Below are 22,992 nucleotides of genomic sequence, written 5' to 3' on the forward strand. Positions count from 1 at the left end.
GAAACAATACGAAAGAAGTAAGTAATACTACTTTATTATTATTATTATTATTATTATTATTATTATTATTATATTATTATTATTATTATTATTATTATTATTATTATTATTATTATTATTATTATTATTATTATTATTATTATTATTATTATTATTATTATTATTGTTATTATTATTATTATTAATTATTATTATTGTTATTATTGACATTGTTATTTGAAGTATTCTTCTGAATTAAATGGATTTTAAAACAGTTGATTTTGTTTCTTTTATTTCTCAAGTGTGAATGTGAAATTTTCAGACAAATAAGCGATACAGTAACAAAACTAGTTTCTTACCAAATTATGCAAAGCTTGTTTGAAAATCAAGCCTGGAAAAGATAGCAGTTTGAAAAAATGACAAAGTACTTTTTCATTTGTAGTAGACATGATTACACGTACGACTAGGGAAGAATGTTTCACTTAATGTTAGTAGTCAATAAGAGAAGGGAAAGGATGATAATAATTAAGATTCAAGATTCCTAATAATCTCCGAAAATGGAAAAATAAGTGATACAAATACAAAATAATAGCCAAAATGTACTGAAATAATTGGACAGGAAGTGATAAGTGCCAAGAATTAAAGACAAATCGGTCCACTCAATAACTTTATAAAATAGCCATTCCTTCACTTTCTATTCCACTTCAAATATTCTGAAAAAAAGTGTCATACTTTTAAAACGGAAATTTTCTCATTCATTTGGGTCAAAATGCATGACAAATCTTCGTTATTTTGATTACTGCAGTGATAATCGATTGTTTTGAAATGACTGAATTAAGAAACGAAGTGATAAATAGGCAAGAATTGGTATCCTTACAGAATTTTACCCATTTTGTGGATTTGCATCCGCGTTGCAGGAATAAAATTGACCCGAATTCCGGGTATCACAGATTTAACATATTTAATATGTCATGATTCATCCTTGGGAGATATATCCATCCATATTTGATATCTATCTTCTTCATCTGCTCAATTCAATTCTGCACCCCAAAATAGCTTTTATTTCACTATTTTATCTTTCTTCACTTCAATATATACTGAAGTATTCTTGCGTTCACAAAATTAATGCTCCTTTGTTGTAAACAATTTGTACGTACGTACGTGTTCGTATGAGCATATGTTTGAATGGATTAAGTATTTATCCGTTTGTAAGTGCGCTTACGTATCCACGTGAAATAAACTTAATTAAATACAAGAATCTAAATCTCTACTTTCAAAGAAAGTCAACGTTTCAGAGGATGTTTTCGAAACTAATTTTGCTGTCATTAATTACTATCCTTGGATTGGGCACAATCTGCAGAGCAGAGGAGGAAAAGGTTCTGCATTTTCTCCTTTTCTCCAAACAAGATGTATTGTTTTTATTGCCTAGGATGCTCAGGTATTTTGAGAAGTGACATTACTAGCTGATGGATCTCCACAGGTCGACAGTATCATGTATGCTTAAGATATCTTGTCAGTTTTCTAAACTCGGAACCAATGTCTCCCCCTCCCAGTCTTCCCAAATTATTGGGTAATTTTGGCAATAAAGTAGAGACATTTCACAACCATCCCGCTTAACAATATTATTATGATAGGGGAAATGTGGTCATCCTGAAACGGATTACAGTCCATGTGTCAACAGGAGTCGAGCCGACGTACTATTCCGCCAATGTTGCGAACTATACGTACCAGAAGGATGCCATACCTTATGTCAGTACGAAATTGAAGATGTTCCAGCTCGAAATTTGGTAAGAATGAATTATTTATTGACTTATTGATATACTTGTTTAATAATAAAATGATATGAAGAAGTTACCATGGATATCCAGTGGTGAGGATAGATAGTAATGAATATTTAAATGTTAATTATTATAAAATAAATTATTATTCACTTGCTTATTTTTTCCAATCAAATCAGTTTACTCTTTTTAAACATAAATTCATAACATCCAGCAAATTTACTGTAATAAATTTCTAGCTAATGAAAGCAATTGCATCTAGAAAATGTGGTCTGAAACATATCAGTGCTGTACTATATTGCGCCTCACAAAATCAGGTAAAAATCAAATCGGTTACTGCTAAAATTTTATTGATCAAATAATTCTTATTGTGAAAAACCATGGAAGCGGTGATGTAAAAAGAAAAATTCATCTCAAATTTCAAATTATTTTTCGTTTAATTGAGATCCATTTAACTTTATGTATCGCTTTTTAAGAGCATTTTTGAATTTTCAGAATTTCTTCCCTCCTATTTCTTCTACAAAACAGTATCATTTTAAAAATAACATAAGCACGTGGTACTAACTTTCAATGAACTTTCAGTAAATTCTAACGTATAAATCTTTCCAGGCATTAAGATAGACTATTTCCGCATCAAAAGTTTTAAGAAAGGTGCCAGTTAAAGGAGTTAATGCTATCAATACTAAAAAAAAACAAAAATAGGACATGCCTGAGCTCATAATCCCTTGAGCAGAGTTTTCTTAGACCGGCTCTTCATTTCAGGATAATCGCAAGTGTTGTAACCACTTGAATTTAGCGGACAGTAAGCTGGGTGTTGGTGATCGTTGTTTACGATTTTGTGATCCAGCAGGACAAGGCATTAATGCTATCAGTAGGAATGATGCGACGTGTCTGTTTAACTTGAACGTAATATTTTACTGCCATCAAAGTGGTATCCCATTAGATTGAGTTAAATCTTATTTTCTAATTTAAAATTAATCTCATTTAAGAAACATCGGACCCTCTGGTAGCATGAATTTTGTGAAAAAATAATTTTAACCGTAGGATGCATTTCATGATAAGCAATTAATGATTTAATCGATTCGATTAGTACTTTGCATGATGCATACTATGTGTTTGTAAAAATATTTAAACTGCATTTTATTGTAAATTCCCAAATGATTATTGTATTTTTTTTAGTTTCTATGCATCCTTTCAGTATAAACCGACAAATAGTCTCCAAATTTCGATATGTCACCAGGACATCAGAATTTCAAGTAAATGAAAGATATAATTAATTAAAGCTAATTTATTAAACAGGAAGAAATACATAAAATACGTCCATTAGACATCAAAAATACAGCTCAATTGCTAACATATCTCGTCGATATTTTCGAACTTTTCCGGCATATAAGTTTTATAAATTTCTTTAGTGCAGAATTATGTGCAAGTGAATACTTGAAGCAATACTTTAACGGTCATGATGACACTTCAATAATTTTGAAAATATCATCCCGACCAACGATTTGTTTCAATTATTATGTAATATGGAAACAATATGGGTAGAGTAAATGAACCATAATATCATTTATTGGATAATGAACAACAAATCGTACAAGCCTAAGTCATATACTCCCAAAATGTATTGGCATACCCTACAAAGGACGATGTTAAATTGTCAAAGATAGCAGAATAGAGACTTTATTTATCGGACTTTTAACGTTATTTACAGTTTTGGAACAAATTGATAAATCTAACTGACCAAAACATCGGGTCGCCTGCCTCTCAGTTCAAGCTAATTTTCGGTCTTCCTCTTAAAAATATATTTGATAATTTCAGCATAAATGACATTCCCCTGCTTTTTCCGTCCACATGACACCATTGAAACCAACTGAAGACGGAATTTCACTGCCAATGAAGGAAATCACCTACTTCTCCTGCCATATAGAGATTGAAATAGCAAAAAAAAATCTACCGGATATGGATCCCAAACTCTGATAACTAGAAAGCTATACATGACCTATGCCTGTCCTTTTGATTCCTTTTCTTCATTTTCCCAGTCAACTTTACTTTATTATTCTTGCTAATAAGTGTCGGACGTAGAATTTCTTGGTAACTTTTGAGTTCTAAGTTAGGCTTTGTTTTCGTTATATATGTTCTGTAGTTTTACCGAGATAACCAAAAACTACAAGCATTATTATTGTTGTATCACAAATTGGATTTATAACAGCAACGACGATTATCTCATTTTATGTTAAACAAAGGGAAGTAAGATTCAAAAAATGATGAAAACAATCGTATTACTCGCGTGATGTTTTATAGTAAAAACAAACTGGCCATGATATCAGACATATACTCGTCGTTTGGATGCAAGCAAACAAACAAAAAAATAGCGGTTGGAATCAAAAGTCACATCTGCATAAGTACAATCTTTTCAACTTGAGTGAAAAATAGAAGACTGAACCACCGACATCAGACGAGCAGGATAAAAATCACCAGAAATAATAATTTGCACAGGGAAACAGTAATAAGCGCATGAATGTAAACTAATACTTCCGTAAAGGATGAATCTATAACAAAGAAATGCAAAATATGAACTCGGAAAACAGTCCCGAAGAGGTATATATATATACCATTAACATCAAATGTATCCCAGGTGTCATAACCTGAAGACCAATTTGCGCTGACTCCGGAACTATCGTTGCACCAAAATAGCTAATGAAATCTAAAAGCAGTGTTTAGTCTTTTAAAATAATCCTATGCGCGCCTCCTTGTCATCTATTAGAGTACGAGAGAATACTGCTATCAATCTGAATTCCATATCTAGAGAAAAGATGTCTTAATTTTGATATGAAGTAGACAAGGACTGTATTCAAAAGTCGACTGTAATTCAAAAGTCAAGTCGCAAATATTAGAGAAATTTGAAATCTGGTTTCTCTATCCAAAAAATTTCGCTTAATTCATCATTGAGCCGCAGGGACTTCGAATGAAAACTTGTAAAGTTGGTATATTCGTTAAAGTAAACAATCCTTTCACAAACACCGGCACATCTGTTGAATTTCCAATGAACGAAATCTACAGGACACATTTTAAAAATACATAATTCTTATGTTACATGAATATTAAAAGTCTGTGAGCAGCACTATTTTCAGATGTTTTGACACGTTTCCAATTTTCATTAACGAACAAATGTGCTGCATTTTCTTACACAGAAAATACGAAATGTCAGCTTAACTCGATTCATAATGATGGGCAAACCGCATCCAGAGAATGTTCGGAGGATTCTATACAAGAGACAAAAATTATTTTTAACCTACAAATGGCTTATAACAAGAAATCAGTAAATGCTTAATTCAAACGAGAAACTATATCAAAACCTACTATCGGGCTCAATACAATGAGAGTATGGATAACTGAAATTATTCTACAAGAGTAATCTGTTAACGAAATCGATCAATAATGAGCAAAACGGTACCGGAAAAGAACTTAACTGGATGCAGCGGTACGAGAACTACTCTAACCTTATGAAAAGGTGGACAGCTCTCAACAGCTTGACCTGGAAAAATAAACAAATATGCATACATTTGGCGTAACAAATAATAGAGAGAACACACGTAAGAATAGAACCAAACATTCAAGAAAAGAAACGCTTTTGCCAAAAATGCTTTAAATGATAAAAATAAGATAAAATGCTACGAAAGAGAAGCAGATTACGCAATAAAAAGTAAATATAATATAAACGCAGAGAAAAAAATTCAAAAGGCACATGAAAAAAAATTCACGGAATCAAGAACAGCGATAACAGAGAGCCAACTTTTAAAGAAGCATAGCACTCTTTTAGCTAAAAAGACGAAAATAAAACTTACAAAAAAAATATATCTTAAATACAAGGGTACTATTTCGAAATTATGTTTTTGGAAAATTATGTAAATTTTGCGCTTCAAAAGTCCAAAAGACCACGAACTTATAATTTCATTTCCTTTAGCTGTTACTGAGTTTTCAGTGTCGATTTTCATCAGAAAAAAAAGTGAAAGAATGAGTTGCAAAAAGGCAAATCGCAATAAACCCGCTGAATTATTTTACCTGAACAAAAAATCAAAAAATAATAGGAGTTGAAAAAAAAGGAAAACAAGGAAATGACTACTCTGTATCAAGAAAGACTTCTGAGGCAAAAAAGGCAAAAAAGCGAATCGTAGCGTGATACTGAAATTGAGAGGCCGAACCGAAATGCACAACTAATGTAATGAATTATTCTTTACGAAGTTTCTGGCGTCGATTACAGAACCATACACGAACTACCTGGAATGAATGAGCCAATTTAAAGAAAAACGGAAGCTTTATAAGATATCGACGCAAAAATAAAAATAACAGGAACTGTACATAGTCATCATGATGATCGTGATATGGACTGGGAATGCCGAATATCAAACCATTACGGGGAGTTATGCTTTAACGAACCACAATCACTCCAAACGGTTGCTATCCTTAGTGAAACTAAATGAGTTAATTCACTAGGGATAGCTTCTAACTGAATGTAGTCCTGTGCAGCAATTAACAATGATAACTTACATCTCGATCTAGCCCTACTAATTCTGCGATTTCAGCCATCCGATCATGATCTGGACGTGGGTTCATGTCAAAGTAAGCATCCAGTGCAGAACGCTGTGCTAGATCCAAGTTAGTTCGCTTTCGACGTTTTTTCAGCGGGACACCACCACCAGCGCCTGAACTGCACACAATGGATCCATTTGGTGACGGCGGCTCGTCGCTTGGCATTTTGTTACCACTGTTTACACTGACGTTCACTACAGAGCTCGGTTTGTTATTATTCAGTGGCAAATGTATCACCGATGTCGGGTACTGAAAAAAAATCTCCATTAGCTTTACAGCTAGCAAAACATCCTTTCCTTCAAAACAACTTTTGGATCCTTGGTGAGGTGATTATCAAGCTTAGTATTCAAACAGAAATATTTTCCCGCAACAACAAAGTTCTGCCTAAACTTTATTCACTACTAATATACTTTATTATTCATAGTTCTTTAACTTGATAGTGAAAAACAGACAAAACAGTAATCAAGAAAATACAACGGTTTAAATACTATTTTCTAGCAAGTTTAAGAAATTTGACATAAAAATAAGAGACAGGAGATTTTGTCACTTGAAAAAGTTCGAAAACTTATGATGTTATACGGTGTTCTTATAGTGTTGGTGTTTTGTGGTGTTTTCAATAAAGTGTTCTACATAAAACACAAAGCTGTTTCCCGGGACTTTTATTAATGCAAACAGAGGCACACTATACATCAAGAATTAAATAAGAAAATAGAACCCTTAACATATCTCAGCTAGAAGGTGTTCGAAGGACCTACAAAAAAAAAGTCCTAAAACAGACCTACAACATTGATCTACATTTTAATAAATAGCAATCCAAAACTTCAGTTTTTCCTCATGCAAAAGAAATTTTGCATGAAAATAGGTTAGCTCACACTTTCACTTATCCCATAAGTACCCATTATTAAATTAAATAATTTAACTGTTAATTGTATTGCCAATTGTTACAACATTCGTTAACAATTACAATATGAGTAATTATTAATCGAATTAACCAGTCAATAAACTGAATTTTCGAAAAAGACTTCCAAAATCTAAAATTACTATCTATTGTGATAGACCCATACTGCCGAAAATTTAATAGAAATATAAGAGCTCCTTTTTCGCAACATCAGATTTCTTAAAATCAGAGTCCTATAAACCAAAAGCTAAAACCAAATCCAGACATTTCTACTTACCACTGATATTTACTAATCCTTCGTAAAATGGTTAAAAAACGCAACCACAGGAAAAGGGAACATAATCTGCGTGGTCAAGGTAAAACAGTATGGATAATTTCTAGAAACACTAAAAACACTAATCTTGTGATTTTCCCACCACATTTTAGTAAATTAGGCCATGGAGCATGAAACTCTGCTGACATTTTAGGAAGTCGGAAACAAAGAGAAAGTTTTAGTATAAGGATCAAGAACTGCCACTGTACAGCATGATCTTAAAATCATATTCCATATTTGGTATACGTAAATAAAGGATTTTTGGAGCTGATAAAAGACTAGACACTTTGAAAATATGACTAGAACATTCATGAATTCAAGAGGAAAAATAATCATTTCCAGAATTTCTTGTTTAGCAGTTACTGAAATCCTGATGTACACTCTGAAAACCATAAATCAGATGCACATACCTGTGTATCTGATTAATGTCAAGGCGAATTAGACAACTGAACAACAGCATTCTCTATTCATCAGCATTTTCCTGCACCATATTTATCCTTATTTACATTTTTGTTACTATCCTAACATATGATTTGATTTTACGAATCACCCCATTGCAAATAGTAGTTGTACTAACTACATTTAGAAATGTTACTTATGTTTATTGAATGAAGGAATGTTTCATGATCAGATTTCAAAATCTACTTGATTGAAAGGGTAATAAAGTTTTGCTTGCTTCAAATCCATATATTCCTGAAGCATCTGCTTTCTTAGCTGCAATTTCACTTTAGCAAGGAGGAAATGAAGTGGTAATACTCTTGAAAGTTTCTCACTGGTAAAACTACCAGTCTTGATGAAAAATTCTTAAAAATGACATGTTAGAAAACAGGTCGTTGTAACACGTTGGAGAGCAGAAAGATTAAAATGAAAAATAAATAAATGGTATAAAATGAAGCTTTAAAGCAAGGATGTCGAAACAGTTTCTCGAGTATTAAAAAAAAAGGGATAATTTTTTCCATAAGGATAATTTTTGAATAATCCTGTTCTAAAGCTTTTCTGGAAGTCAAGCTCAAACAGTCCCAAGATTATCAAGCATTTCGGACTCTAAGAAATTCCATGAAAAAGAGTCACATGCGTGCATTAGCAAGATAAAATCGATAAGGATACGAAGGGTAGAATAAGATGTAAGATAAAGCTGTATCCCAAAAAATACCGCATAACAGATATTTCAGATCAGTTACCATTCTACTAAAAATACGGACAATTTCGATGTGCAAGATAATTGCTAACGCAAAATTGATAATCAAATTAACAAAAGAGGATTTAAATTGTAAGCAAATACAAATTAGACATATTGTAAAAAATAAGCCTTGGTAGTTCGAAGAATTCTGTCAGCAAATATACATGCTGTAATAGGAAGAAATAAATAAACGAACATGTGAAGTAGGCTCTTTAGAGGGTGCATCCAAAAGATCACTGATTGTTGCACCGTTGGCCAATGCCGCTTCCGCATCCTCCAACCATTCTTTGAGTAATGGCCGTAATTTGCACATGTTTTTGAAGGATAAATTTAGTGCTTCGAAGCGAGATATAGTTGTTTGCGAAAAGTCAGTACCATAACGGCGTCCAAGGGCAAGACCAACATCACCTTGCGTGAAACCTACAAAAGCCAAATCCAACGATTTTTAATATCTTGCAAAATTCGGTCTAAGAAACAACAGTAGAATTATAAATTATTGAAAAAGTAATCATAAATCCTCATTTTCTGCTGAGATAATCTCATCAGTTTTTGCTTTCATGAAGATGAATAATGCCAAATCTCAGATTGGTCGTAACTTTCAAAAAAATTACTTATTGCCGACAATCCATCAAACTGATATCATAAATCTTACCAAATTTAATGCGCTGCTTTTTGAACGTTTGCGCAAAATTTTCCAGCTCATCTAGATCGATCTTTTCTTCTTTAGTAATCGCACGTGCTGCACTGCTCAGAGTCTGGAATTAGTGTATCGATAAAAATGCGAAATTTGCAGAATGAACTTGTATCGCCGAAAATTCACCTCTAAAAGCCATGTTGTCCCGAAAATTTCATTTTACTTACGATATGGTGAATATTGGTAACAGAAGCATCAAAAAAAAAAAAAAAAATCGACATGGCCTATTCAGAATAATATGGAAAAACGAAACCTCTTCATTTGCTCGCCTTTTCACGTTTAATTTTACATCACTGATTTTGCACCTCACTGCTTTATTTGGTTGGCGTTTTACATCACCCAACTGCAACGAATGTAAATAGCTAATATTATATTATAATAAAGGGGATTTACAGATGTTCGTTTCCGGAAATTTCCTGCATTCCTTTACAGGTCATAAGGCAATAAGTTGGTAAGGATAGAAGGGTTAACAAAAAAGCATTTCATCTGAAAAAATAGAAGACTTTTCATTCCTTTTCAAAAAAGAGAAACATAATTACAAGAATAGAAGTAGAGGGAAATGACGCATAATTAATCAAGAATTCTCGAAAATGACCAACGTTCAACATATTAACAACATTTTCGCTAGCAGATGCTGCTCTACCATTCAGTGAAGAATGATTCCCTAAACGCTGATCGTGTTTTTTGCTGATTCCATCATCATCATCATTGAAAAAGATGTTTGGGGCACTAGTAGCAATTATTTCTGCTGTAGCAGACGTTGATGGAATTGCAGATAATTTTGGCTTATGGCTGCTCATCACATCTACCGCTGTTGCATCACTACCGTTCGTCGATGTGATCCCTGTAATTTCATTCTTACTTTTTTTTTTTTTTCTTTTGAAATTTAGATGTTCGTTTCACCAAAAAGTAAATAAGTCTTAACTTATTTGTATAATGGATGAATTGTTGGCACTTCTTGTATCTTCTTTTATATGCCCATGAATTCATATTTAGGCTCTCCAAAAAGGATTTTAGAAGTGGGAAAAAACCGTGCAGATTTTTTTAAAAAAAAAGAACCTAGCAGATCTCGTATCGTTCCTGCGGCTGTCGCAGCAGCAGCCGCTTCTAGGAGCAACATGTTTGCATTTTGCTGCTGATCAACATTCAGTAAACCTACAACATTGTCAAAAACTTGCAAATAAGGTGGATTCAAAAGGTTCCAAATTAATAGATAAAATTGAGATTAAACTTTCAAATAGAATTAAAGTGAATGAATTTCGAAAAGTGAAAAGCCAAATCAAGTTAATATGAAGAATTCAACATGCAGGAAAATAACAAACTAATGAATTTTAATAAACGTGCAAAAGAATCAAGCATGAGTATCAATTCTAAGCAGAAATGAAGAGGAATTTTTGAATAACAACGCATAACATTTATTGCTGTGGCGTCAAAAGCATTATATGTTGTTCTCCCATAAATCGTAGAAAGACCTATGAACATACAAGGAATACTATCCAATTTTTATTATGAAAACGGTGAAGATAATAAAAGAAGCTGAAAAGTGGGAAAACGAGGGAACACAAGGAAAAGGATAAACGAATCTGGTTGAGGTATTAGTCTCAAACCTATGTGTGCATTTTTATTTAAATGTTCCTATGATTTTGAAAGCGAGAAGGAATCCACCTGTCCTTACAACTTCCTCTTCTTTGAACGTAAGATCTTCTGAATAATAAGCATTCCTTTGGATATCTTCATTAATATAGTTTTTTCAGAACTTTTTTGCTCTTAAGTATTAATACAAACTATCTGTGATTGAAAATCACTTCTAAGAATGAAAGTTTACCGGGGAAGAAAGAATTATTATCACAACCGCTCCATGAGTGATACATTGTTGTAACTGTTCAACCGCTAATTTACGCTAACAATACAAAAATTGCAAAATTACAGTCCCAACTGCGCTCATTGACATAAGTTTTGGGCAAAAATTTGCATTTCAACAACCGCCTCATGAATGGTACATTGCTGTAATTATTCAACCACCAATTTACGCTAACAATACACAAATTGCAAGATTGCAGTTCCAACTGCATTCATTGATATAAGCTGTGGGGAAAAATTTGCATCTCATCAAGTTTTGAATTAGAAAAAAAAAGATACGCAGTCGCGAAACTGTCTTTTATCAGATAAGTTGGCAAAGAAACAATCATCATGCATTCGTTACCTGCCCTAGCGCGAAACAGTGTGCATATCATACGCGTTATGTTGCCCAGCCTGACCAAAATTCAACACTTTAAGCGAGCAGTTACGAAGTTCTTTCTTGCAACAGTACACCCGTCGAAAGCCAGCTCCATTAGCTAACTAGAAATCTTAACTACTCCAATGTAATTTAATTTAACTTTTCTCCATAGTAAGAATTTTTATAGACCGTTGGTGAGTAGTAAAAGCTCTATTATCACTAACGGTTGTTAGTGATATTTATCCAGTTACATTCACCAAATTCTCGTACACGATAACAAGAACATCTCAGTTAATATAGCTACTATGCAAATAACAAACATATTTTAGCTCTCATTTAAAAATTCGAGTTTGTAGGTGGAGTGATAATTGCATGCGAATAAAGATAAAGCACCAGAAGGAAAAGCAGTTAAAATTACATACCATCGTTGGTACAAGATGGTGACGATTTGGTTATCAATTCAGCCGGGTGATTAAGTAGCAGAGTTCCACATGCGGGTAACATAGCTTCGTTTGCTGAAGTGAGTGGTAGTGGGATAAGCGATTTTAATGTTTCATACTGTGGAGAGAAAGTTTCACAAACATCCACGAATTCCGCCGGTTCTGGCACCAATTCAGGAGCAACAGGTTCAGCCAGATCGAAGGCTATTTTCAGATGCAATGGATCCGTTGATGATATAGCCGTTGAATGAGCATCATTAATAAGTATCTCGTGTTTCACGGATGTAGTTGTACTGCTCGGTGATAAACTAGCTGTTTTAAATAACACAGTCATAAGGCTCTATAATATTTTACAAAACGATTTACAATTTTAACGATTCACGCATCCACTACTGTTTGAAAACCAATCCAGCACTATTCGTAAAAGCCAGTCAATACCCAGAAGAATAAGTGCCGTTTCCAAACTTGCGTTCCACTAAACGCAGTTAATTAAAGAATGAGACCGACAGTCACTATGATTCATTGAGATATGGCAAGGGTCGAATAGGAAACATGCAATTCGCAGAATGGATATTTCTAAAGTTCATGCAATTACCCTTGACTGATATAAGCATATGTGCAAAACTACTAATACCATAGTAATCAGTCGAATGTTGAGAAGTGATGAGGAAGCATGCGTTCCGCAACATAATTAATTTCAAGCGATGTCTAAGTGTGATAGCAAAAACAAAAGATTACAACAACATGAAGCGAAATGTAATTTGAGAGTCAGAAATAGCGATAATAACTACACAGGCAAAAACATGCTCATCAATAGAAATATTTGTAGTTCACATAAGAATATTAAATTAAACATACTGTCAGTAAGAGTGGAGGTGCATGGAACGCCTAAAGAAGGTGATAAACCAGCAGTTGAGAGAGATGCAAGCATTTCCGGAGTGATGAAAGCATTTGCTCCATCCGTCCCGGCAGCTACAAATATTTTTTGATAAAATGTCGAAGAACTTTATTTTACTGGAGTTTTTGCTGAGCATTACTAAACTTAGAAAATATCTGAAACTAGGAATGTGCAACACTATACAGCTGTCGCTTTCGCTTTTGTAAAGCGGTCTGAAAATTTCAGATCCCGGTCCTAACCGAAATAATAAATCTTTATATATTATATTTCGGTCACACTACATCTACATTTGATCAAAATAAAGCAAAACGGGATCACAAACGAAAATTCAGCGTATGAAGATATAGTTTCGAGGATGCACTACCGAATGCTAATAACAACTTGAAATAAAAAGAAAAAAAGGAAACTTCAGCCTGGAAATTTTACCTGCGTTAGCCCAAAGAAAACTGTTCACTGCAGCATTTAAAATCAAGACATCATTCAGATTTGATATGCCAGAACCATTCCGTTGATCCATAAATTGTTCAGAAAGCTTGCAGATTTTCGCATCCGTTGTTTTTTGATATTTATTTGTTCTGGAAAAACCATGAGGAAAAACTCGAAAACAAAAACTAGAACAATGATAGAACCACAAGTCCTTACGCAAACAAGTATCCCTAGACATTCAACTCCTCGAGTTTTCTTCTTTCTAGCATGGAGATTATCTTTTACGTCTTCACCATACCTCGAAAATGAGTTATTATCAAATTGAAGTCAAGTAAATAAAGTAGTTAATACATCTTAGCAGGAACAAGATAACTAAACAGTAAGATGTTAGTTAGTAGTGCAATCAAGAAAAACATAACGGAAGAATATTCAGATTGCTTGCGATCTATTTAGGAAATGTGCAATGAAGGAGAAACAGACAAATTCATCTTTGTAAATATGTAAAAAATTGGAGGACAATTTATGAATGTTTATGACTAGCGCATCATATCTCCTGAATGTTATTTTTGTATGACCACACACCATGCACACTTCCTTTCTTCGCGACTCCCTCACTGTTAAACACAAGCAAATTGACGAAACAAAGCACCTGTCCACCGAACCATCGGTTTGTGAAGGTGAGTTCTCGGTAATCTGTATATCCACAGCCCCAGTAGGAGCCCTTGATGAACTGATGCTACGTTCAGTAGAATCCATATAGTTAATTGTATCAGTGACAAATGATTCCACATTTTGTTGCTTTCCATTAATATCCTCTAATGATGATAAGCTGTTTGATCGTGTGTCTATCATCAATGCATCGGAAGTAGAAGAGATCGACGAAGTTTCCCAATGTTCCGCTTTAGTTTCACCGTTTAGGAACTCGCTATCATAATGAAAACTAAAAGATGTTAGTAGTGCATATATACATATAAGACGGAATATGCAGAACGCAGATTATCTTGTGCGAAGATGTTACTTTTAATTACAGTACCCTCAGAGGTCAGTTTAGGCGTAATAATGTACTGCTACTACGATATGAAATAAATGATTATGAAATGATTATGAAATAATTACTTCTTCATAAAAGATACGTAGGGAAAATTGCTTTTAGCTATTCCACTATTTATTTTATTACCTCATATAGCTTCTCTACCCAATTTTTTTAATTCTTTAACGAACCTTTTCTCTCCCTGCTGAATTTTTTTTGCATTTGCACTCTGCTTAGAGCTATTGGGTCACTTTGTAATACGAATTCCTCACTATTATACGGTAACAGTTTTTGATTCAGAAATTTGTACAAAAGCAAAATGAATTTTTCCCGAGCAAAACATAATTAGGCGTTACTAACAAACATAAATCTGCAACCTACAGACAGTTACAAAAGGCAAATTTCGAAGCAGAACAGCTAGAAAACGAAGAAGCAGATGTCTTGTCACGACATACATATTCGCTGCATTTGTCGCACCACAGAAGTTTGGAGGCACGCATTTCTCTGTCGTTGATAACAATCGTTGTAAATCGGTGTTACTCTTACAGAAATCAGTTGATCCTGCTGTCTTTCCTTTCATGTTGTTATTCACTGCAATACTAAAATATTACCGCAGAAATTTCCCGTTATTAATTATTGCATAAATACTAGTTTATAGTTCAAGCCGGGTTTCTAAGTCATCAAAAATTATTGAACCTAGACCAAATCTGCAATCCCTGTTGATAACAGTATTTCTCGATGAACAAACTGAATCTTCCGTGGGAGCAGTATCATCATCAACAGCTTCACCCGTTTCAGCACTTATGATCACGGGCTAAAATAAGAAGAGGCTGTAAGTTAACTTGAACAAAGTAATAAAAGAAGTGAGAAGACTTGCAACAATTAACTAAATGTTTCACCTCTTGCATAGTGCTCGGCCGCTTCTTTGGTAAAGCTGGTTTGCGTTTGCACGATGATCTAGAGGCGTTGTAATCCGCTGAAATAAATGAATCATTTAAACAGTACTCGAATTCTGGTAAATCTCCAAAATGTGCAAATTCAAATGAATTTCACAATACCTAGTACTTGTCGATTCTATAAAACAATGCAAACTATAAAAACCACTTTGCGCAAAAGTGCGGTGTTAAAATTTATATCAAGAGATTGAGTAAAACACTAAACCAGAAATGGGTTCTGGGAGGTCTGGGAAGATTACTTGTTTTTGGTGAATTAGAACAGATCAAATTTATACTGAAAACAAAAAAAGGAAAAAAGGATTGTCTAATTCTGGAAAACCAATTACTATGAATAAAAGGAAATCTGTGCTCATCAGAGTGATTATCGTTCAGTACAAAAGTATCTCAGAGTGATAGCAGAAATGATCTGGGATTCGAACCCTTACTGACTAATGGTTGTCGTCGATCGAGAAGGCTGTTTGATGATAAATTTCTGCAATTTAGAGCCGTACTCGTGCTTGCTTCAACATCAGACGCATCAGCCACCAACGTTTCCGCACTTGCTTTTTTGAATCCACCCTCCTGTCGTTTACAAGCTGTAACCTGCAAAAAATTTCAGTACTAAGATTAAGTTGAAATTAGATCAACTGAGGCTCCTTAAAAGCACAAAGAGATCTCACGACAGTTAACCAAACATCCCTTCTAAAACGTGTTACGTTGAGACATAAATAAATTGTGACACCAATAAGCAGAACAGGCCACAAACAACAGGCAACATCGTCTCAGTTTGCAACTATGCGAAACTAATTTAGATATGAGGAAGAGCAGTATGACTCGGAGAGTACGGTAATACGTCCTGCAAGGAGTCAATCCTGAGGAGATTTTTACGGAGTCATCCGGAAAGGGAACTTTCAGTCTTCCAGTTGTTGATATTATAAGGAACTTGCACAGCAATGTGCCATTTGATGGAAATCCATTAAAATGAGATGGAGAAACAAAGAAAATGAGTGGGAAGAAGAGTGTGAAGGACACTCTCCTAACTTATCCTGAATTACAGCTTTCCGGTCCTTAGTTCGTCTCGAATGTAAGTAATCCCCTACCGAGTTCCTTGCACTCGAATGAAGTCTCACTCCCTTCACAACATTAGCTCACTTAAATACACTTCATTGATCCTTCCGGACAGTTTCGTCAGCAACTGGCTCTCTTTTCACAAAGTTAATTACACGATTTGGTTGAAAATCAGGAGTGATATAAGAAAAATGATAAGGAATAACAGGTCAAACCTGGAATGAGATGGTTCCATCAGCTGGCACATCATTTGACATGTTTGCAATGTTCTTTGATATGTCTGAAAGAGATATGATGACAATGAGAAGGTCAGAGGGGAAGTATGAAATGGGAATTTCGAAAAAATGGATTTTCATTCCATATAATTTGCTGCGGAAGTAATTAAACGAAAGTAATTAAATTTCCCCAAGTAATTAAACCTTTGTAATCTAAAAATAAACAAATGCGTGAAGCAGTGAATTAGTTGGATGATAATGGAACGCTGGCAAGGAAGAAAGAAACGATTCTACTAAATCCTGGCTTCGAGTTGAAACCTTGATGTCTTTGGAAATGACAGGATGACAACATTCTTAATAGATCGCATCAAAGCTTCTGCAAGCAAAATTCGCGGCAGCTAGGATTCCATCTTAAATCGCTCGCTGATCTTTTATCCACTAAAGGGATGTTGCAGGATCCGTAGAAATTTTTAAGCACTGTTTGTTCCTGATAATACCAGTGTATTAAGGAGAAAAGGCAAAAAATCTTTGCATATTCGACTAGGATGTATCACCGTTCTGTAGTACTGTCGAAGACAAAGCAGTGTTAAAGCGCGGAAGGACGGTCTTTTCGCCCCTTCTCTCTACCTTTATCCAGAACCCTTCCATCTTTCCAGCCTCCTGATAAATTGCCTATCACAAGATTGCATTAGGCAATAACAGTTGTAAAATTTCGAACGAAGTGTCACTACAAAATGATACCATCCCTATAGTACAATGGAACTCGGATGAAGCACGATTTATTCATTAAATGACAATTTAAATCCATGATTAGAAATACTGAGATTACACGAGTAATCAAAACATACCTTCCATAGTTCTTCCAGTATTTGCATTTGTGGGTTCATTTCTAGAATTGTTGTCTCGTGAAGTACATTTAATAAACATACTTGACATTTTCTGGCCAAAAATTCGATGGATTTGACAGCTTCCCGTAGATGTTTACATCCAGTTTTTGTTTCCCAATCAAGAATATACAAGCAGTTACTTTTTGTACGGGATCACTAACTGTAATCGGGTATATATCCATATCAGAAATTGAATACTCCAAAAGATGCGCACATTAATGCGTTCAATTTCAATTTCAACATTTATTTCACTTCTCAATCGTCAAATTTCTCCGTTTCTCCTAATTCCCTTTACTTAACTTTTTCCTGATAGCTTAATTTTCTTTATTTTACCATTACCCATTACCCCAACAATACTAGACAAGAGTCTTCCTGAGTTAGCAGCTGAAAATTCTTTCACTTTCATTTTACTTATAGAGCTGCTAAGCAAAATTCAAAAAATCATTAAACTAATCATACTCTCTACTTAGACACATGTAGTAAACAACAACGAAATGATGGATGATGAAACTTGTATAAGCTAATAACTTTCAGGAAATCTATGCGGATGATAGAATAAAATGCAAGGAAATACGAAATGCGAATGGATACAATTTGCGCCAATTCGTAAATGGACTGGCGACTCCTAAATTTGCTATCAAATTATGAAGGTCAGATACAAACTGTCATATTTCTTGCATGAAAGAATTATGATATGACACTTTCTGACTCTTTACATTGTATTTTCATTTCTAAGTGGTGACAAAAGCATGACAAAACAATTGCGGGTGTTCTAGAAATCACCATATAACAACGGTACTGCTAGAATTAGTTCATATTTTTAGAATATCGATCATTATTTTATAATCAAACATAAGCATATTTTAAATTATAACATATGAAGTCCACAACTAACCTATGAATGGTCAACTTAAGGACAATGAAATCCAAAGTAAAAATGTGGAAAATCCGGTAAAAAGTACAACACAAACTGATATGTTCAGAATAAGAAACAAATTAAAATTAATTGATTACTTGCTGTTCGTTATAAAACATTTTTGTTCTCCCTATTCTTATACTTACTATTATCCAAGTCAATTTGTAATGGTTGCAAGGTACTGCTTATACTTTGATTATTTTGGAGAAAGATGTTAAGCTTTGAGATGAAATAACACTATATATCGGTTAATTTCAGGTCATTGTAACGAAGAACATTTATATTGATGTATAGTTTAAAGTGGAATGAAAATAAAACAAATGTTATTGTTACATGTATGCAAATGCATTTGATATTGATAATGAAGAGGATCTAAACTGAATATCTGTCTATCTGTATATATTATATATTTATTCATTTATATATAAATGGGAAGTGGGGTGTATGGGATAAGTGTATGTACAAGTTTATTTCCCGCAGAAAGAATGAAATATGCATAAAATTGATTCTGCCCCGTTCTATTCAAAAAAAAAAAAAAAAAACATTATTACGCATATCTATGGAAAGGGAAATTCATCGCTGTAGTCGTTGTCGCTCTCTTTTGGTTTTATTGGACAAAGCTTAAAGAGAAAAGAGTGGAAAGGAGAAATGAAGGGAATAAGGAAAAGAGGTCCACTGATCGAACATTAGCATATATAAGCTTAGGCTATTGCTTGTAATACTATCATATAATGCTACGATGGTAACTAGGCAGAGCTTGAATAATGATAACCAATCTTGTAATATCATGCATGCAACAATGCAGGACAAATAACTACTCAAAGTACTGTAGTGTCCCCAACATAAATCTTTTCTGCGATAACAGTTATCAAATCAATCCGATGTAGCCAGTAGGAAATGGCTTACTGCTTCTGGTAATGAACGAACCGGGAAGTGTGCACATTGCTCCAAAATTGAAAGCCATCTGGCATTTGATATTTAAGCATTGCATACCAATCGATGGTCGCATGAAGTCCTGCACTGTTTTTCTTTCTTGACAACATGATAATTAATTTCAATTAATTTGAGACATTATTGAAAAAATAAGATTGAAATGCTTCAAAATGCCTAATTATACCTCAAGAATATTCCATTTTGTCGTATGATCAACTATTAGCAATCAATAAAATGTTGAAGCTATATATCTTGTGAATAAAAATATAATACTGGCAAGTGGGAAAATCTAAATAATATCAGGTATAAGCTAAAGGTGGACGAGTATTGTCACGTAAGCTTAGATGTTTAAATGTGTCTAATAAATAGGTAGCAAAATGCACTTTATGCAAACAAATAGTAGAGTAGTTAAGGAGTAAAATAGCTGAGGAGGTGATTGTGGAAAAAATGAAGCGATGAGCATAGTTGTTGGGAGTGGATGAAGTAATAAAGCGGAATTAACGTTCAAACATTCTTCTCTCGACTTTTCCAAATGGCATCTCTATCACCATTATCATCATTATTTTACATTTGACTGTCGCCCTCTCTAAAAGATAAACGACTCTCACACTATATATAAATATAAATATATACGTGATACATGTAGACACAACTTAGTCCTAAGCAAAAGTGCAGCTTTTTTTCCTTCCTATAATTTATGGGACATATGTACATCTCTGCTTGATGCCTTACAACTCTTACTACTTTCATTAATTCCAAAATTTCTAATTTTAAAAGAAGTTTGAAATGGAAGTTATGCAAATTATATCTGTAACTTTTTCATCATTGTTGAAATAATGATAATGATTGATAATGATTTCTTTTACCTTATCGTGATAATTATTTTGAATAGTAATTGTAACGGTAATGATAGATGCTACCAAGGATTACAACCAATGGAGATGATACTAGCGACAATGACGCTTAAAAGAAAAATTTAATTCTTTATGTAGAATATATGCAGTTACGCTTAAGGCAGTATAGCAGTCGATGTATGTATGTATATGTATGTGTGTGTGTGTGTGTGTGTGTGTGTGTGTGTGTGTGTGTCTGTGTGCATATATTATGATATATTATATTGCCCGATGTGTACACAAATTCATATTCTGGAGCTACTTCCAAAATTACACATAGGCGCAGATGAGAGGCAATTGAAAGGCATTCTTTGTTAATCAGGGCGCAAAAAAAGCTCGTAAATAGTGGTTTACGTGAAAGATGACGTCCTTGCATCCAGGTAGATAGGTAGGTACAAAATGAATAATCATCTTATAAACTGTCCCTTCTATTGCATTGTTACTATCCTTAAAATTGATTGGTATCATATCTTAATTTATAATCTGTGCCATGCTCATTGGAATTCTTAACTGAAATTAATCCTTCCTAGGAAACAACAAATTTCAAAATTCTTCATCAGTTTTTCTTCAATTAAATAATGAATTTCATTTTAAATAGTAATAAGGGGGAACTAACGGAAGGTTGCATACCCTTTAATATAAACACATCTTTATGTGTATCAATAGAAATTAAAATGAAATAGTATTACGATAGTTGATCAGAATTAGGTAAATTTTAAACGATAGAGGACGAACGAAGTGATATGCGCAATTTTGTATACACCGGTGTTGTGTCAGGTATTCATGTGTGCTGATGTCGTCGGTATGCATGCATGTGTATGTCTATATGGATTTGTGTATGTATGTGTGCATGTGTATGTATGTGTATGTGTGTTTGTATATTGTATGTGTGTGTGTGTATGTGTGTCTTTTGCGATTCAGTGTAAACCTGAAATAAGATGAAATGTAAAATGCATACATTTTATGCATAGAAGTTAGTGATTTGTGATAGATTTAGTGAATTGCATCGTTGATGTATGATGTGATGTGATTCTATGATGACAACGGGAAGAAGTCGAAATTCGAATCCCTCTCTCCAACCCCTGCTCTTCTTTCTCCCTCTCCGTAATCGCTACAACTCCTCGTTATCGTCTCAATTGAATTTTTGACCTTAATTACTTCTGACCAACTGCGTACCGCAATTGGAAATTTTGGAATGATAGTACACAATATATGGAAACCACGAATTGATGTACTGATTTGATAGAGTATCTGGATAGTACCATTAAGCAAAGGGAACAGATCGGTTGAGCAATATGTCGATAAATAGAGAAACATAAAAAAGTAGGCAAACTAACAGACAGGCACATAAGGGCAACAAATTTAGTTGTGGTCACTAGGGCAGGCGCATTTATTACGATGTCATAAGATTCATAAAACCTGATTAATATTTCTGAATAGGTCAATGAGGCGATGATGTCTGGGTGATAATGAAAGGGCACATATAGCATTTAATTATTTCATTTCAACGACTTCGATTATTTTCCATAAATGTTTAAAATCAATATGGAAATGATAACGATGATTGTAAAATTTCAAGTAATTTGTATTTGGTATTACAAGATAAAATATACATAATATCATTTGAACTAGAAATGATTATCTGAATTTCGTCGTCTGTCATGCGAAATGAACGAAAAATATTTGGAAACATACGCGAATCAAAGATGAAAGCTAATTTGAAGTCTGTCTTTCAATGACACTGTAATGCAACAAAGTTCAGCTCAAATACTCTTTGATTATGGGATTTGTTTACTTTCTCCTTTCACTGTTGTACGAGAACAAATCGAGCAACACAAAAAAAAAATTTACGTAACTTTCATCTATTGAAATTTGAAAATCGATCAATAAATTCATTAACAGTACTTAAATATGCCTAGATGCAAGTGTATTGATGACTGATGAAATATCTGTTATACAGCGATAAAAAGAAACATTTAGAAAAATGAATTCGTTAAAAAACAAAAGTTAAAAGAAGCGGAGTTGTAGAACTTCTAGGCAGCTGCAAACATGCATGCTCTCTGTCTTTCTGTGCATCTTCATTCTACCTTATCTCTACTCAAGTAATATTTACTTAAAAATAAATAGTGATGGAAAGTATCAATGTGTTACGCATCAAACAACAACAATAACAATGATGATAACGTAGGACTGGTGTTGATGACAACACTAACATTACACATTTTTGAGACAAAAAGTGTTATCATAATGAGTTCGAGCAGAGGTTCGGATGTGATGACTATTCCTATATCATTGTATCATATCATATCACTCATGGATTCATTGAAGATCGATTGATTGCAAACGTCTCCCTCAAATACTAATTAATTACTGGTGCCATCCGAAGTAGTATCATCGTATCGCAGTGATAATGACATAATATTATAAATACATTTTTCGATCAAACGAGTTAGTTAATTTCTATGGAAAGACACACTCGTACATGCGCACCGCGCTGCTATAATTATAAATAATACTTCCACGCGCCTAAATATGCATATTGTTTTGTCTGTCTGTCTGTTTATTTCTATTGTGTATGTATGTGTGTGTATGTGTGTGTGTGTATGTATGTGTGTGTATGTGTGTGTGTGTGTGTGTGTGTGTGTGTGTGTGTGTGTGTGTGTGTGTGTGTGTGTGTGTGTGTGTGTGTGTGTGTGTGTGT

General features: G+C 33.9%; 2 protein-coding genes across 3 annotated transcripts; one reads left to right on the top strand and one right to left on the bottom strand.

Moving 5' to 3' along the window:
- Positions 1-1,277: 1,277 nt before the first annotated feature.
- Positions 1,278-2,705, top strand: LOAG_04718 (DB module family protein; the record flags this gene model as incomplete). The annotated part of the gene is made up of 4 exons (XM_003140255.1): positions 1,278-1,355; positions 1,614-1,766; positions 1,997-2,074; positions 2,520-2,705. The coding sequence occupies 4 exons, from the start codon at positions 1,278-1,280 to the stop codon at positions 2,703-2,705; spliced, it is 495 nt and encodes a 164-aa protein (XP_003140303.1).
- A 3,070-nt stretch (positions 2,706-5,775) lies between these two features.
- Positions 5,776-17,715, bottom strand: LOAG_04719. Of its 2 annotated transcripts, XM_020446662.1 has the most exons (15): positions 17,511-17,715; positions 16,663-16,727; positions 15,826-15,982; positions 15,344-15,420; positions 15,141-15,258; positions 14,900-15,035; positions 13,415-13,563; positions 12,949-13,062; positions 10,492-10,587; positions 10,032-10,276; positions 9,686-9,775; positions 9,391-9,493; positions 8,935-9,158; positions 6,306-6,596; positions 5,776-6,035 (listed from the first exon to the last, which is right to left on the bottom strand). In XM_020446662.1, the coding sequence occupies exons 1-15, from the start codon at positions 17,596-17,598 to the stop codon at positions 5,985-5,987; spliced, it is 2,004 nt and encodes a 667-aa protein (XP_020303025.1). In that variant the 5' UTR covers positions 17,599-17,715; the 3' UTR covers positions 5,776-5,984. The 2 variants fall into 2 exon arrangements, with proteins under 2 accessions (XP_020303025.1, XP_020307320.1); XM_020446663.1 differs by lacking the exons at positions 14,900-15,035; positions 15,141-15,258; positions 15,344-15,420; ... (1 more) ...; positions 16,663-16,727; positions 17,511-17,715 and adding an exon at positions 14,064-14,174.
- Between the last annotated feature and the right edge of the window lie 5,277 nt (positions 17,716-22,992).

The sequence above is a fragment of the Loa loa genome (genome assembly GCF_000183805.2).
Source record: "Loa loa unplaced genomic scaffold supercont3.7, whole genome shotgun sequence".
NCBI lineage: Eukaryota > Metazoa > Nematoda > Chromadorea > Rhabditida > Onchocercidae > Loa > Loa loa.

What these genes read in the sequence shown, in the direction of transcription:
- LOAG_04719 (XM_020446662.1), bottom strand. Translation starts at nt 17,598, where the DNA reads ATGTCAAGTATGTTTATTAAATGTACTTCACGAGACAACAATTCTAGA. An exon ending in GCGACAAATGCAGCGAATAT is followed by an intron (nt 13,564 to 14,899) that starts GTATGTCGTGAC and finishes TGGTTTTTCCAG; the next exon opens with AACAAATAAATATCAAAAAA. An exon ending in CACCTCCACTCTTACTGACA is followed by an intron (nt 10,588 to 12,948) that starts GTATGTTTAATT and finishes ACAATGTTGTAG; the next exon opens with GTTTACTGAATGTTGATCAG.